The sequence below is a fragment of the Nylanderia fulva genome, unplaced genomic scaffold (genome assembly GCF_048542155.1).
Source record: "Nylanderia fulva isolate GAGA-0341 unplaced genomic scaffold, ASM4854215v1 Scaffold295, whole genome shotgun sequence".
Lineage (NCBI taxonomy): Eukaryota > Metazoa > Arthropoda > Insecta > Hymenoptera > Formicidae > Nylanderia > Nylanderia fulva.
The window spans coordinates 111,845-130,436 of NW_028190363.1; the positions used below are offsets into that span (position 1 = coordinate 111,845).

The 18,592-nt window shown below is 43.3% G+C and overlaps 1 protein-coding gene and 1 non-coding gene across 2 annotated transcripts; one reads left to right on the top strand and one right to left on the bottom strand.

Annotated features, from left to right (window-relative positions):
• Positions 1 to 2,202: 2,202 nt before the first annotated feature.
• TRNAF-GAA (transfer RNA phenylalanine (anticodon GAA)) lies at positions 2,203 to 2,277 on the bottom strand. Its single transcript has one exon. It is a non-coding gene; the product is annotated as a tRNA-Phe (tRNA).
• An 11,792-nt stretch (positions 2,278 to 14,069) lies between these two features.
• Positions 14,070 to 17,270, top strand: LOC114932856 (uncharacterized). Its single transcript, XM_085484139.1, has one exon. It carries the CDS (start codon positions 14,070 to 14,072, stop codon positions 17,268 to 17,270), a length of 3,201 nt encoding a protein of 1,066 aa, XP_085340265.1.
• Positions 17,271 to 18,592: the final 1,322 nt, after the last annotated feature.

Consider the following 18,592-nt stretch of genomic DNA (forward strand, 5'->3'; position numbering starts at 1 on the left):
TATCAGATACAAAATCTTATAGACACAGTTTTTTCTAAAGACAAAAGTTTACTAAAGACAGAACGTTTTTACCGTCTCAACTCTCAATCCCAAATGAGGCAGTACCTCGGTGTTTCACCTTTATCAGGAAGACGCGGGTGGAGTCGGTGGGGTAGGGGGGGTTTGGCTGGGGTTGGGGTAGTGTCTCCGGGCCCTGTTCAAACTCTAAAAGGTACGCTTTTGAAAAAAGACACTACAAGTCTCTTATCCTGCACCATCCAACAGTCCATCTTTTGGGGGTGTTGTAGAACTACTAAAATATAAAAAATTTTAAATTTTGCAGAAATTTAAAACCCTTTAAAAAGGCGGCCTTTCTCACGAGTAATTTGAGCCAAAAAGGGTAAAATTCCGGTCAAGCCCCCCGGTCGGGAAATCGTCGCGGTCTAAAAAGTGACGTTTTGTTTCCCCCAAGGGGGGGAAAAATGGGTTTAAAAGTGAGTCGGGAAAAGTAAGGTGAGAAGTGCTTTTCTCTTTTCCGCGTCCGCTGAAGTCCAGGGGGGGGTATTATAGAGAGAAAGTATAGAGATAAGAAAGAGCGGCGCATCCGGCCCCAACACAGCCCCAACCCACCCACCCCCCGCCACTAAGTCCCCCCCCGCCCCCACCCCACTCCCCCCTCTCACCCTCTTCGCTCTAACTCACCCTTTTCGTTCCTATTTTTCAGTTTTTTTCCTCTCTCACCCTCTGTTGTCTTCTTTCACCCGGGGGGACCCCGCTTTCGGCCGGCACCCGCGGGGGGCCCCGGGCGCCTCGGCCCGGGCCCCTGCGGCCGCCCGGCACCCGCGGGCGGCCGTCGTCGGGGACCAGCGGGCCCGGGCACCCGCGGGCGGCCTCGACCCGCGGGCAGGCGGCGCACCCGCGGGCACCCGGGGGGCAGTCAAGCGCACCCCGGGCGTTGCTCGCCGGGCAAAGCGCGGTCCGGCGTCACCGCGGGCGGCCGCGGGCACCGCGGGCCACGGCCCCACCCTCGGGCGGCCGTCGGTCACCCGTGGCGGCCTCGCACCCGCGGGCGGCCTGCGGGCACCCTCTGGCGGCCGCGGGCACCAGGGGGGCGCCCCACCAGGGGCGGACCGCGGGCACCCGGGGGGGGACCGCAGGGGCGGGCGGCCGCGCGCAACAGGGTCACCCGGGGACCCGCGGGGGCCGCGGGCCCCCGCGGCAGGCGCGCGAACCCCGGGGGAGGCCCCCAGAAGGCGGGAGGCCGCGGGCACGGAGGGGGCCCGGGGAACCCGCGGGCAGGCGGGCGCACCCCCTGGCGCCCGGGGCGCACGCCCAGGGCGGACGGGGCACGAGGTGGGGGGCCCGCGGGCCCCCGCGGGGGCAAGAGGGCACAAGCGGGGGCGGGGCACGGGGGTCGGGACGACAGAAGGGGGGCAGGCGAGCAAAAACCCCCACCCCGGGCCCTTTCACCCTCTTTCGTCCTCTTTTGTCCTCTTTCGCCTTCTTTCACCCAATTTCGTCCTCTTTCACCCTTTTTCGCCTATCTCGTCTTCTCTTACTCTCATTCGTCCTCTCTCACCCTATCTCCAAAAAATCATAAAAATGAAAAGGTCAAGCCATGTTCAAAAGAAGGTCTTCAAAAATTTAAACCTAGTCTGTACAATGAAAAATAATTACTCGTAATTCCAGAGTTCCAATTTGTTAATATCAAATAATGTATTTGTTTCAAGTAATGGCAGTAGAGTTAAATACATACCTACGTATATGCAGTTTTTGCTGTTAAATGTACTTGAACAAAAAAAATAATTAAATGATTTAAATATAGAACATTTTAAATCAAGAAACTTATGGTATACTATAATCGAACTCTGTTTAGAAAGAATGTTTGTTTCAATCACAATCACAATACCATTTTCTATTATTTCTCTTATTATTATCAATAATGTTATTCACCAAATAATTATAGTATCAATAATGTTTTGCGATTTATTTAACAATTCATAATATGTTAGGGTTATAAAGTTTTATCTATAGGGTTTTTATTTAAATAAAATGAAGAATATAAGTATGCTGTCTTCTAAGCTGGGCAATAGAGCCAAGGAAACGAAACGAAAAATTAATTAAACGGAACTGTATCTCAATTTGAGATCCCAAAGTTCCACATATGAATTAATTTCGAAACTTACATATGGAGAAATAAGCGAGAAAAATATAGGTCCGAAAAGTCGCTGAAACGGGAATCGAACCCGCGTCTTTCACTTTTCGGGCGACTGCTCTTACCAACTAAGCTATTCAGACCCTTTCGATCCTATATTTTTCATTTGCCTTTTTAGTAGATGTTAGTAAATACCGCCGTGATTAGCCCAAGGCGTGAATAAACTCAGAAATAAATATTTTTATCGGCTCTCAATATAAATAATATAAGTATGCTGTCTTCTAAGCTGGGCAATAGAGCCAAGGAAACGAAACGAAAAATTAATTAAACGGAACTGTATCTCAATTTGAGATCCCAAAGTTCCACATATAAATTAATTTCGAAACTTACATATGGAGAAATAAGCGAGAAAAATATAGGTCCGAAAAGTTGCTGAAGCGGAAATCGAACCCGCGTCTTTCACTTTCCGGGCGACTGCTCTTACCAACTAAGCTATTCAGACCCTTTCGATCCTATATTTTTCATTTGCCTTTTTAATAGATGTTAGTAAATACCGCCGTGATTAGCCCAAGGCGTGAATAAACTCAGAAATAATATTTTTATCGGCTCTCAATATAATAATATAAGTATGCTGTCTTCTAAGCTGGGCAATAGAGCCAAGGAAACGAAACGAAAAATTAATTAAACGGAACTGGATCTCAATTTGAGATCCCAAAGTTCCACATATAAATTAATTTCGAAACTTACATATGGAGAAATAAGCGAGAAAAATATAGGTCCGAAAAGTCAATTAATTTTTCGTTTCGTTTCCTTGGCTCTATTGCCCAGCTTAGAAGACAGCATACTTATATTATTTATATTGAGAGCCGATAAAAATATTTATTTCTGAGTTTATTCACGCCTTGGGCTAATCACGGCGGTATTTACTAACATCTACTAAAAAGGCAAATGAAAAATATAGGATCGAAAGGGTCTGAATAGCTTAGTTGGTAAGAGCAGTCGCCCGGAAAGTGAAAGACGCGGGTTCGATTCCCGCTTCAGCGACTTTTCGGACCTATATTTTTCTCGCTTATTTCTCCATATGTAAGTTTCGAAATTAATTTATATGTGGAACTTTGGGATCTCAAATTGAGATACAGTTCCGTTTAATTAATTTTTCGTTTCGTTTCCTTGGCTCTATTGCCCAGCTTAGAAGACAGCATACTTATATTATTTATATTGAGAGCCGATAAAAATATTTATTTCTGAGTTTATTCACGCCTTGGGCTAATCACGGCGGTATTTACTAACATCTACTAAAAAGGCAAATGAAAAATATAGGATCGAAAGGGTCTGAATAGCTTAGTTGGTAAGAGCAGTCGCCCGGAAAGTGAAAGACGCGGGTTCGATTCCCGCTTCAGCGACTTTTCGGACCTATATTTTTCTCGCTTATTTCTCCATATGTAAGTTTCGAAATTAATTTATATGTGGAACTTTGGGATCTCAAATTGAGATACAGTTCCGTTTAATTAATTTTTCGTTTCGTTTCCTTGGCTCTATTGCCCAGCTTAGAAGACAGCATACTTATATTATTTATATTGAGAGCCGATAAAAATATTTATTTCTGAGTTTATTCACGCCTTGGGCTAATCACGGCGGTATTTACTAACATCTACTAAAAAGGCAAATGAAAAATATAGGATCGAAAGGGTCTGAATAGCTTAGTTGGTAAGAGCAGTCGCCCGGAAAGTGAAAGACGCGGGTTCGATTCCCGCTTCAGCGACTTTTCGGACCTATATTTTTCTCGCTTATTTCTCCATATGTAAGTTTCGAAATTAATTTATATGTGGAACTTTGGGATCTCAAATTGAGATACAGTTCCGTTTAATTAATTTTTCGTTTCGTTTCCTTAGCTCTATTGCCCAGCTTAGAAGACAGCATACTTATATTATTTATATTGAGAGCCGATAAAAATATTTATTTCTGAGTTTATTCACGCCTTGGGCTAATCACGGCGGTATTTACTAACATCTACTAAAAAGGCAAATGAAAAATATAGGATCGAAAGGGGTCTGAATAGCTTAGTTGGTTAAAGAGCAGTCGCCCGGAAAGTGAAAGACGCGGGTTCGATTCCCGCTTCAGCGACTTTTCGGACCTATATTTCTTCTCGCTTATTTCTCCATATGTAAGTTTCGAAATTAATTTATATGTGGAACTTTGGGATCTCAAATTGATGAGTACAGTTCCGTTTAATTAATTTTTCTGTTTCGTTTCCTTGGCTCTATTGCCCCAGCTTAGAAGACAGCATTTCACCATATTATATTAGTGATTAGTGAGAGCCGATCTAAAAATATTTATTTCTGAAAATGAAAGATGTATATCTATGTATATTTATTGATGGAGGTAGTATCATATAGATTATATATATATTATCATAGATTAATGCGGCGTTTCGCCGTCCCCGTCCCGCGGGCGCCTTATATTCGTTATAAATATGGATGTCTGTGTTTCCATGATTTAATCCTGATGGTGTCAATGGACAACGAGAAGATGAGAAACTTGCTGCCGGGGAGAATATTTATTGATAGACACGATTATCGCAATTGATGTCGACACATAGTGATTCGGTGAATCTCGCGATCTGTTTTTCCTTCTCAATGATGGCGAAAATACCGAACAGTTGAAAAGTGGTATCATTAGCGATGATGGTTTACTAACCCAGGGAGGAGATACCTGTGTGGAGAGACTTGAAACGAATTGAAAAGGTTTACGAAAAAGAAATGAATGAGGTAGAGTATACATGACCCCCGATAGGTATGGTCGATAGTGGATGTGTAGAGAAGATGGCACAAGTCTGACTAAGCGCCGGTTCTATTGGTGTAATATATTTAGTTTCAACACCCTCCCTGAATTCGCGATCCTAGTTTGTTTTCTATCAATTGTTTACTTTAAATGTAAATGTTGCCTATACCTTTTAAACAATTTTTCGTGATTTGAAATACATAAGATCTTCGTGGAGAAATCCGCGATTCATTTACTTGTCGGTATTTTTGCAACATCTATTTCGCCTTCTTCATAGATTTTTGCCGGATCATAGTGGTACGTATGTTAGTGTTTTGATTAGAGTGAGAACCGGGTTCTTCGCGTAGCTTTCGAGCTCCTATGATTGTCGCAATGATGGTTGTTGGTGTGATCGTGATGTCCCCAATTTTGCTCAATGTTTCTTTTGTAGAAATTTTCGGATATATTTGGCCATCTTTCGCAGCCTCCGATAGAGCTATGTATTCGGCTTCTGGTAGAGAGCATAGGTCGAGACGCGTCTTTTGGTTTCTGGGACTCCCAAGCTATTGCTGCACTGCCAAGTTTAAAGTTATAAGCAATGTGCGAGATTTTTGGGTCGTTTAGTACCTCCACAGTCGGAGCGTCTAAGAATGCCGTCAAGGGGCGGCTTGTTGTGTGAAGGATCAGGTCCTTAGAGTCATTGGAGTCCTTTAGGTATCTAAGGACCCTTTTTGCTGCGTAGGGCACCGGGAGGGAGGGGCGGATGAACGGGGGGAACCGGGTGTGAGAAGCGGAGATGGTTTTATAGCGTCCCACACCTACTTGCCCTCGTGGCTCGGCCGGCCGACGGCCCCCTCTTCGGGGGCGCCTCGGCTCAGGAGTTTATTTTTCTGAACCTGTTCAAAAAGCAAGCGAATAGTGTGGAAGAGCGAAACTGGAACAAAAGGCTCCCGAAAGTTGAAAAGGACGAAAAGGAGGTACGCTAGAAGAAGTGAGATCTAAAGATTAAGCTCTAGAAGAGTTTCTCTTTAATGGAAAAGCAATAAAATCAATAAGAATACAATTAAGTTCATATTGTCTAAGTGGGTGCTACTAGAAGGGAAATTACAAGAGAGTATCGTTGAGAGAGAAAAATTAAAGTGTACTTACCTGGCATCGAAAAATTCTATCAGTTCGATGTCCTATGTTCAAGTGGCGTTCACTCCATGGTCCGGAACAGCAGCATCTGAAACAGAAAAAAAAGAAATTATCCAACGTACTACACTAAAAAGCGGATTCAAGACTAATTCTTCGGTAATGATTGTTAAGCCTTTAAATGAAAAGGACAATTTAACGTGTGAGGATGTCAAAGAAAAACTTACAAAGAAAATGAATCCGTTAATTAAAGAAATAAGGATTAAAAGAATGAGAAAGGTGGGAGACAGAGGCATTCTAGTGGAAACGGAAGGTGGAAACAAATTAAAAAAGATCCAGCAGATAATAGAAGACAATGAATGCGGGCTGAAAACAGAGTTGCCTAAGAAAACTGGACCCAGTATGATAGTATATGACGTAGAAAAGTCGGTCACAAAGGAGCAGTTTATGGAACAATTTTGGTCTAAGAATGTTGGAAAACTTGGAATCGCCAAGCAGGAAAATGAAAGCAGGGTTAAATACAGATACAACACATTTGTTAAAACCAGAAATACTAATAACTGGGTAATAGAGGTGACAGGAGAGATAAGAAGAAAACTCTTGGAGCAAGAACGACTATATATTGACTGGAGATCATACAAGGTTAATGATTACTTAGCCTTGACTAGGTGCTTCCGTTGTCTAGGCTTAAGCCACAGTGTTAAACACTGCAAGGAAAAGACCCCCACTTGTGGACACTGTGGGGGGGCGGGCCATATAAGCACCAATTGCTCAGAGAGAGAGAGAAATCTGCAGTCTGCGCTAATTGTACAATAGCTAAAAGGAAAGACACACATCATACTGTAAGTGACAAGAGATGCCCGGAGTATCTAAGAGTAACTGAAATCGTAAAGAATAAAATAGATTATACATAATGATAAAATTCTTTCAAATAAATGTTGGCCGTTCGCAGACGGCATCATACGAATTAAGATTAAAAGTAGAGGAACAAGGCATTGATGTGTGTCTGATACAAGAACCATACGTATTCCAAGGACAAGTCAAAGGCTGCGCTTCACTTGGTGCAAGAGTTGTTCAAAGTAATAAGGTGACAGATACAAAAGCTGCTATAGTTGTATATAATCAGGAAATAACTGTCACAAAAATCGAACAGTTTACGGACGAACATATAGCTTGCGCACATATAATACATAATGAAGTAAACTTATATTTGGTATCAGTTTATTGTCAATTTTCCATGGAGCTAAACTATTTTATTAATAAGTTGGAGACTATAATAGAAACGTTCAAAAGCCACGACATGATCATATCAATGGACTCCAATGCTCACTCCAAAACTTGGTACTGCAAAGAGAACGACGCGAAAGGCGAATTACTCGAGGATTTCCTAATAAATAAAAATGTATACATTTTGAATCAGCCTGGAAACGAACCAACGTTCTCTACTATAATAGGAGAGGCCAATATAGACTTGACTGTGGTGAATAGTGGAGTCCTGAAGGATATTAATGATTGGAAGGTCTTCCCGAAAATGACTTCCTCAGACCATAATTGTATATACTTTGAACATAACAACAATAAAAATTCAGAAACAAATCAGGTAATCACAGGACAACTCTATAACTTAAAGAAGGTCAATTGGGATCAGTTTGGCGATGTTATTAAATCAGAACTCAATGGGACCTTTTGTAAAGAAATCACAAATACAAGTCCGGAGAACGCCGTTAATCTATTTAATAGAAAGATTGATCTTATATGCAGTAGCAATCTAAGTAGGAGAAGACCTCTGTCTAGGAAAACACTACCGTGGTAGAGCGAACAACTGACCAACTTAAAGAAAAGATTGGCGGCATCTCGTAGAAGCTGTAAACGGTACAGGAAACTTAAATATGAAAAGGCGTATGAATACAGTTTTGATATATACTGCAGACTAAGAAGGGACTACAAGAGAGAGATTGGAAAGGCAAAAAAGGACTCGTGGAATGATTTCGTGAACCGGAACACTACGAAAAACCCTTGGGGACTGGCATACAAGCTAATGATGGGAAAGATTAAAAATAGTAATATCCTAAGTACGATTAAATTAGGTAGCGATCTTACAACTGATTGGACTTCATCGGCGAAGTGACTTTTGGAAACATTAATGCCGGATGGAAAGGAAAGTACAGAAGCAGAGGATTCACAAAACATAAAGAACAGGTATAGCGAATACTTAAACTACAATATGGAACAGGAAATAAGAATGGACGAAATAGATGAAGCAATTAAAAGAACAAAGAAGAAAAAAGTTCCTGGTCCGGATAAAATAACAGCGGAAATATTAAAAATAGTTTGGAAAGCAGCACCAAACGCACTTTACTCACTCTTCAACACATGCTTTGATAAAAACAGCTTTCCAAAGCAATGGAAACAGGCGGATATAAAACTGCTGCTCAAAAGCCCTGAAAAGGATCCGAGCGATCCTAAATCGTACAGGCCAATCTCACTGTTGTCAGTTGTTGGGAAAGTGTACGAAAGAATCATGGTACAACGTTACAAAGTAATTTACGAAAGTCTAGAAATGTGCTCCGACAATCAATATGGCTTCATAAAGGGACGATCAACGGAGGACGCAATATGCAGAGCGGTCAGCAGCGTGAAATCGGCCGAATCAAAGTACGTAATGGGCATATTTGTCGATATAAGTAGAGCATTCGACAATCTTTCTTGGATTGGGATTTTGGACAGGATTAGGAGTGTGCACTGCACAAGGAAGTTGTTTGAGGTGTTCATGGATTACTTCTCGAATCGAGAGGTACAATTGGCAAGCCGGGCAAAACCAGATTGCGATATGTAATTTGGAATATCGAAGAGGAAGTAATGGATAACGTCCAATTAAATTTATTTAAACGCATGCGAGCTTGCATAAGGATGGATGGTGGTCATTTTGAGCACCTATTATAAATTAATCCGCTTTTTTCAGAGCGACCAAAGTCAATCCGCTCTTTTCAGAGCGACCAAAGTCAATCCGCTCTGAAAAGAACGACCAATACATTTATACATGGAACATCTTGTTCGCAAAACATAATCATTTTTCTCACGTCTCGCTTAAAAAGAAAGGGCAAAACGGGCGGATAATGTTAAGTCATTAAAAAAAATGTATTATAACGTAAAAAATTATAATACGTTATAATATGCCTTTTTTAATAACATAATTATTATACGTTTTAATACATGTCTCGCGTCAATCACATGTTCGGCAACGCCGCGTGATTGTTATCGTCTAGACGTGTCGCGAAGCGTCGCGACGCGTTGCGTCATCCGTCGCCGCAGTCTGTTGTCGTGTCCTTGCCGTGTAAACAATTGTCGTCCGCATCGAGTAACGTGTGCCTTTTTACAAGTAATTTTTAATAATTAATCGGTACACTGAGAGAATTTTCTCTTAAAATTTACCCTAAAAGTTATGGTAATTGTGAGACAATACGGTATGAAAAGAATTTTATTAAAATTTCTCTGATTAATATTTATCACATTAAAAATAATATCTATCACAATAAAATATGAAATATGTGTGATTAATTTTACTAAACTGTATAGTAAAATTAATCAAACATATTTTATATTTTCTTGTGATACATATTATTATTTTTAACATAATAAATAGTAGAGAAATTCTAATAAAATTCTTTCCACATTGTTGAAGATTCGTTCTTCGGATCGAATCCTCGAGGACGATCGAATTTTCTAGAATGTTTTTTTGTTAAATTCCTTAGTGTTTACGCCAAGGAAACACGTGAAACCAACGTGTACACTCGCCGCTAATTGGCGTGTGTACATCGCCTGATTTTCTGATGGTCCAATCGAGGACCCCGATCGGCTGCCGCCCTACGCGAGCTCCGAAATTCGCGCAGCCCTCGAGTCAGTCCTCGAGAGAGCGAGCGCCGAGAAACATAAGTCTCGGTACGCGACGAACTTGTAGAAAGTGAATAAACTAATTTATAAGAGTTTTAACAAGGCTCTGTAATATAAATATAAATTTAACGTATAAGACGGGCAACAAGAGCCAAATCGCGGATGACAATGCGTTATCCTAACGAAACTAAATAATTTTCCGTTAGAATTAAATACCGGTGCACAAGGCACCAAATTTTACTTGGACACGGCCAAGATTTTAAAATATAAAATAATCTCATATTTGAGATTTAATTTTAATACCCCCTTTTTTTTTTAACCCCCCTACGGAAATTAAATAAATGAATGCAAGAGAAACATATAGATCCGAAAATCGGGGATTCCCGATTCAGCGATTTTCGGATCTATATTTTTCTCTTGCATTCATTTATTTAATTTCCGTAGGGGGGTTAAAAAAAAAGGGGGTATTGAAATTAAATCTCAAATATGAGATTATTTCATATTTTAAAATCTTGGCCGTGTCCAAGTAAAATTTGGTGCCTTGTGCACCGGTATTTAATTCTAACGGAAAATTATTTAGTTTCGTTAGGATAACGCATTGTCATCCGCGATTTGGCTCTTGTTGCCCGTCTTATACGTTAAATTTATATTTATATTACAGAGCCTTGTTAAAACTCTTATATTGATACACGCTGGCTTAAAAATGCGTTTGTTTACCAACATTAATATATATAACAGAGAAAAGTATAGAATCGAAAGGATTTGAATAGCTCAGCTGGAAGAGCAGTCGCCCGGCAAGCGAAAGGTCTCGGGTTCGTTTCCCGATTCAGCGATTTTCGGATCTATATTTTTCTCTTGCATTCATTTATTTAATTTCGGTAGGGGGGTTAAAAAAAAAAGGGGGTATTGAAATTAAATCTCAAATATGAGATTATTTCATATTTTAAAATCTTGGCCGTGTCCAAGTAAAATTTGGTGCCTTGTGCACCGGTATTTAATTCTAACGGAAAATTATTTAGTTTCGTTAGGATAACGCATTGTCATCCGCGATTTGGCTCTTGTTGCCCGTCTTATACGTTAAACTAATTTAAACCGTTTCAAAACGCGTACAATCATTTGATCACGTTAACCCGGCATCCTACAACGTTAAATCTTATACATATAAAATGGTCCTTCGAGCCGGATTTTAAAAACCGATCGAGTGATAGTGAAATCGCGAAAAGAACGGGCTCCTTTGTTTCGTACCTTATTCGAACGATTGACAATTTCTGCTTCGTGTGCCTAAATCGGGGCAGTAAAGTTAAAAACGCAATGATCCGCGGCACGAGAAATCCGCTAATTACGCGTTCTCGTTTGGAGTAGAAAGACTCCGTGTGCGGGAGTGAGACCGCGCTACACAACAATTAGCCGTCGCGCGCGCTCCGAAACAGTCTCTCTCTCTCTCTCTCTCTCTCTCTCTCTTTCTCGTTCTCTCTCGAAGACGCGAAGAGCGAGAGAGACGGATCACCGTCGCGCGCGTTCCGAAGATCTCTCTCTCTCTCTCTCTCTCTCTCTCTCGCGCTCTCTCCAAGACGCGAAGAGCGAGAGAGACGATATCACGCCGCGCGCTCCGAAGCTCTCTCTCTCGCTCTCTCTCTCTCTAGCTGCGGCTCTCTCGATCGCGCGCCTGCCGTCGCTCCGGCCTAAGCCGCGGCGCTCCGGCCACGTGACGGTCACGCACCCTCACGTATCCGGTGTACATCGAATTCTGCATTTGAGTAGTCAGAATTTCGTTGAAGTGTCACTTGCAGTGCAAGCGCCGCTATCACGCGCTTTGCAATTTTGCATTCGGACGGCAGTTAAACGCCGTTCGAGATTAATGACTTCACGCGTACTCCGCTATCACGCACCAGTGATTTTCTTAATTGAGTGCGGTGAACATTCGCGAGTTATCCGCAAGCGCCGCAAGCACGCGCTTTGCGTTACGATAATCGCAGTGACTCTCAATGATTAATCGTGACTTATATTGATTAACAGTGACTCTCAGTGAGCGTGCGCCGCTATCACGCGCACCGCACCGGTGAATCTTAACCAGTGCATTTTTTTCTCACTGACTTTTGACTCTCGCAGACCACAGTGCAAACGACAGCGCACGCCGCTATCACGCGTACGCGTCGTGCATCTCTCTGTGACTCTCTCGACACAGATTAATAGACAGATCGCCAAAGGCCTGCCTAAAGAAGAGACCGCCATCTTCGTGCGATAGACTTTGCCCCTTACCGACACACTTTGCCCCTGGTTCGAATCCGTGCTAAATTTCGTAGACTTGAACCAAAAGACTTTGCCCCTGGTTCGAGTCCGTGCTAAATTTCGTAGACTCGACCAAAAGACTTTGCCCCTGGTGCAAGTCCAGGCTAAATTCGTTTGACATTACCAACAGACTTTGCTCCTGGTGCGAATCCAGGCTAATTGATCATGAGACCAATTTGAGAGATTTGGCCCCCGTTGTGTGTGTGTGTGTGTGTGTGTGTGTGTGTGAGAGAGAGAGAGAGAGAGAGAGAGAAAGAGAAAGAGAATATTTTACATATGCATATATATATATATATATATAAAATTTATTAAATATAAAAAATATATTTTTTACACATAAAATGTTTTTTTATTGAAATAATCACAATTTTAAATGTGATATAACACAGTGTTCAAAAATTTTTAATTAAATTGATGTGAACAGCGCAAGAATTATGGACAATATACATATATATAAATAAGGGAAATAATAAAAAGAATAAAAATAATTTTAAAAATTATTTTCAAAAAATAACAAATTATGAAACAAAAATAAACAAAACAACAATGAATCTGCATATGAAAGAGAGACAACGATAAATCAACAACTTCTTTCTACAAAAGCGGTTTTCATAGTAAAAATAATGAAATTAAAAATAAATATAGTAGAAAAACGAGAAAAATAGCGGAATTGTAAAACTAAAAAACACCATTATGAAATAATGTCAGAAGAAGCAAGAAAATTAAGGGACATTTTATAAAACTTCTATTATTATACATTATTTAAGTTATGTAATTTTATTTTTTTTATATTATATTCTATATTGTATTACTCACTTGCTGTTTGTATATAAACGAACGATTTTCCAAAATATTTGTTCGGTTAAGGCGTGTTGCATCATGCGCAGTATAAAGGGTGTTTAAATCAAAATTATATATATTAAATGTATTTTAAATATATATATTTATTATAATAGTTGCTTGTAAACATTGATTTTATTGATTTTATAAAGAAAAATTATATATATATATACCCGCTAAACATGAAACATACAGGGGATGTTACATTTCGGCAATAATATTGCAAATTTGAAACGTTACATAAATATGTTTATGAAATGTTTCGTAAACGTTTCAAAATAACATTTCAATTGCAACATTCATGCACTGTTCCAGAAATGTAACATTTTGGCTGTTATATCGATAATTTGAAATGTTAGGAAAGAAATGTTTGGCAACATCCTAGAAACATTTCATTTGGGATGTTCAGTTTGTAACGTTCAGAGACATTACAGCATTGTTACATTTGCGACGTTCATAAAACATGTATAATATTTTAAAACATTCCATAAACGTTTCATTTGGGATGTTTAGTTTGTAACCTTAGAGACATGACAGCAATGTTACATTTGCTACGTTCATAAAACATATATTTTAAAACATTCCATAAACGTTTCATTTGGGATGTTTAGTTTGTAACGTTCAGAGACATTACAGCAATGTTACATTTGTGACATTCCTGAAACATTTAATTTCATAATATTCTATGAACGTTTTATATGAAACATTTACTTTGTAACATATTCAAAAATATTACACTGCATTGCAGATTTTATATATTTGTGTTTGTACAATTGTTTTTGTACAATTGTGTTACATCAACGTTTTTGAAATAATAACACAAAAGCTTTTTAGTAAATATCAGGTACGTATATATATACATTAATATAAATAAGGTACGTATATATACATTAATAAATAAAGTACGTATACATTAATAAATCACTGAATTTTTAATATTTTATAAATTTATAATATTTTGAAAATAGTTTTTGTTTAACGTTTCGTGCGCACGGTCACACGCACGTCCAGTGGACGATACATGGTGAGGCTGCCATTTACTTCACCGCCGCCGACATCGCTCAGCGAGACTCGTCGACCTGCTGAACGCCTACTGGATGCCATGGAGCGGAAAGGAGCACGAGATCGTCGGTTCGGTGATCTCTATCGAGACTTCATGGATGAATACGAAAACCTGCAACACATGGAGAAGGTTAGTACGTTTACGACAGGTTCTGGTCCCAGGTGCTACTTACCGCATCACGGGGTCCTCAAGGAGTCGAGCACGACCACGAAGCTCAGGGTTGTGTTCAACGGCTCCCAACGCACACGGTCCGGAGAGTCGCTGAACTCGCACCTCCTCACTGGAGCCAATCTCTTGCCAGCACTCGCTGACGTCCTACTTCGTTGGCGTTGGCATCGGTTCGTGCTCGTCACGGACATCGAGAAAATGTACCGACAAATCCTCGTGCATCCGGAGGACTGTCGCCTGCAAACTATCCTGTGGCGCCACAACAGCTCTGACGACGTCCACGAGTACGAGCTGAGGACCGTGACCTATGGGCTAGCGTGTGCACCCTTCCTCGCCATCAGGACTCTTCATCAACTCGCAGCAGACGAAGAGGCACGATATCCACGCGGAGTCAAGGCACTGCGACACGACTGCTACGTCGACGACGTGGTCACCGGCGCCGATAGCTTGGAAGATGCTATCGACCTTCAGCAGGAACTACGGAGTCTTTGCACGGCGGGCGGGTTTCCTTTGCGAAAGTGGGCTGCCAACAACCAGCAGGTGCTCACCGGAATTCCGCCGGAACATCGGCTTCAACGCGGACCGCGCTCGTGGGAAGGAGAGAGCCACGCCACCCTGGGTCTTCGATGGCATCCTCAAGGGGATTGGTTCTCCTTCACCATACGTCCGCGTTCAACCACCGACCTCACGAAGAGACGAGTCTTGGCCGAGACAGCTCGACTATTCGATCCAATGGGCTGGCTAGCGCCTGTCGTCATCCGAGCCAAAATTCTGATCCAGTCTACGTGGCTTCAACGGCTGGATTGGGACTCTCCGCTGCCTGATCAGGACGCACACCGCTGGAGACAACTGCTGAATCAACTTCCGTTGCTGGATCACATCCGTGTGGATCGTTGGCTCAGCACCGGAGACGACCATTCGCAACTGCAGCTCCATGGGTTTGCCGACGCTTCAGAGCGAGGATACGCCGCCGTGGTGTACATCCGCAACGCTGCAACAGAAAAAACGTCAATCAACCTATTGATGGCAAAATCGAAGGTCGCGCCTGTCAAGCAGGTGTCGTTACCTCGCTTGGAACTCTGTGCAGCAGCTCTACTTACCACGCTCATGCTCCACGTGCGCGCTACTCTCGGTTTGACAACGACGCCGGTGCATCTGTGGTCAGATTCAAGGGTCACACTTCATTGGATCCGCGGACACAGCACTCGTTGGAAAACCTTCGTCGCCAACCGAGTATCTCAGATCCAGACCCTGCTTCCAGACGCTCAATGGAGACACGTCGCTGGACGAGAGAATCCTGCAGATTGCGCATCGCGCGGTGTTACTCCTGCTGAATTAATCAATCATGAGTTGTGGTGGACAGGACCTACCTGGCTCTCAGGAGACGAGACTGCATGGCCGGGTTCAAACATCGACGTCCCAGAGGATGACCTCCCGGAGCAGCGAGCCACCGGTCTGGTAATCAAGGCACCGGTCTCGGCAGAACCTGACCTCCTCCTCCGATTTCCAACGCTGCACAGGCTGCTGCGGGTTACGGCATGGTGTCGGCGATGGCTCAATAAGGCGAGACGTGACGCCATACCTGGCCGTCTATTGCATCCGGACGAGCTGGACGTCGCCTTATTTCGATGGCTGCGAGTGGTGCAGGCGCTCCACTTTCCTACGGACGTAGCTGCGGCTTCTGCTGGACGCACTAGCCCACCACGAAGCCACCTAGCGATGTTGAGTCCGGTCCTCGATGATCAAGGCGTGCTGCGCGTCGGAGGACGTCTCAAACATGCTCAGCTACCACTCGACGAGAAACATCCAATGATCATCCCGGCGGCATCATGGTTGACTCGGCTGGTGATCGATTCCTGCCACCGACGGACGCTGCACGGAGGTGTGCAACTGACTCTCGGCCTGCTCCGCCTGCGCTTCTGGGTGCCTCGAGGAAGGACTACCGTCAAACAGCAGCTACACCGATGCATAACCTGCACTCGATGGCGCGCCGCCACACCACAGCCTCCGATGGGTAACCTTCCTCGGGAGCGAGTAACGCCAACTCGACCGTTCCTCAGCACCGGCTTGGACTACGCGGGACCAATCCTCCTCCGGACCAGCAAGGGGCGTGGACACCGTGCGCACAAGGGGTACATCGCAGTCTTCGTCTGCTTCTGGTCAAAGGCCGTTCACTTAGAAGTCGTCTCAGACTACACCTCGGAGGCCTTCATCGCCGCTCTGCGCCGCTTCGTCTCCCGCAGGGGCCTGTGTGCTGAGATCTACAGCGACTGTGGCACGACTTTCATCGGAGCAGACCGGACGCTGCGAGGTCTCTTCAACGCAGCGACAGCCGAAGGTCAAAGTGTCATCCTTGCCGCCACCGCTCAAGGAATCCGCTGGCACTTCAACCCGCCAGCGGCCCCGCATTTTGGTGGTTTATGGGAGGCCGCCGTAAAGTCGACCAAGTTCCACCTCCGTCGGGTGATCGGCGCGACCACCCTCACGTTCGAGGAGTTGAGCACACTCCTTGCACAAATTGAAGCCTGTCTTAACTCACGTCCGTTGCAGGCACTCTCAGATGATCCAGAGGACGTTTCGGCGCTGACCCCCGGTCACTTCCTCATCGGGACACCGCTCCTCGCCTTGTCAGAACCGTCATTGACAGAGCAGACGGTGTCCACCTTGTCACGTTGGCGTCATCTGCAGCGGATGAGGGATCACTTCTGGCAGCGATGGTCATCCGAATACATGCACGGACTCGCCCCACGCACCAAGTGGCTCAAGGATGCACCTGCACCCCACGTCGGCGATCTCTGCCTCGTTCGCTCCGAGATCACCCCCCCGAACCGATGGCCCCTCGCTCGCATATCGCGTTTGCATCCCGGGGACGATGGAGTTACACGCGTAGTGACGATCCGAACGGCCACGTCCGAGCTCGTGCGCCCACTCGTCAAGCTCGTGTTTCTTCCGGGCGTGAACGACGTTCCTACACCGCACGTTGACGCATAGCATCACTCACTACACGATCATCACGTCATGCACCATATCAACTGTCACGCTTCACTCATTTCACTCACCACCTCACTATAACACTTGTCTCGTTTTCACCGCTCACTGCATCGGTCACTCGCCGTTCACATCTGCCACATACTTTCGCCGTTTCAGCTGATCGATTCGCAACACGTGATCACCACGTGTTTCCGCGGCTCAGCTGATCAATTCACTTTACACGCGATCATCACGTGAACCTCGCCGCGCCGACGCGCCTGCCCCACCATCGATCACTATCGACTTGCGATTCCGCGACCGAAATACCACAATATGTTGTCACTGTGCGACAAGGCGGGCGGGAATGTTTGAAACGCATAATAGAAAACTACTTGTGTAATAAAATATTATATTTTTAAATGGAATATTCTAGAATATTCGCTTCCGATCGCAAGTCAACAGGCATATCGTTTTTTATATGTTTTTTTCTGGAAAACATATCGCGACACAAATTATCCTGTCGTATAAAAACACGCTCGAAAATAAACAATTAACGGTGTCGCAACCGTTCCGCCGAATAATTATATTTTCTTGAGCATGCGCGGCTTCTCACGGGCGCCTCGTTTCGCCAATAATCATCGTGATTGCCAGCTCGCGCATGCTTTCTAACAGCCGTTGTTCTGTCAAATTTGACAGCGGCCAATTACGCGTAATACGCTCAGGTCACCTCGCGCAACTTTAAAAAGACGCAAAATTATTGGCGCGTCACACGAAGGTGGGCTCCGCTCCGGAAATTATAAATGAGGAGCTCTCACCCCGCTTGCCAGCTTTATCGCTTTTCCGTCGTGAAAACATATCGCAAACCGCTTATCAGATAAACCGCAAAATTCGTTGACGACCGCCGCTATTCCGCATTTTGATTTTTTGATTCCGATTTCACTGTAAAGATAATTAAGGTTTTGTAATAAGTTGTTATAGTATTTTGTCAATACGTGTGTGATATTATTAAAGTCTTTGTTTTACAAAAAAGTGACTCAGCCTTTGTGCAGCGCGATCCTTTGTTCACGCAGCGCGTTCGCGAACACATGCAAAACATAGTTAAGTAAACAAAAGTATAGTTTCATATTTTTATTTAAAAATTTAATTGAAATATTTATAAATAATCGTGTTTTATACATATATGTACTCAATTTATCTTTGCGACAGTCGAAAAAAATATTTCACTTGTGGTGACTTAAAAAAAATCTATTGTAACATATTTACTATACCACAAATATCTCATACATGTTCCAAGAATGTTTTAGGAATCTATAATAATCACCGCTCGTTCGTTAGCAACGAGT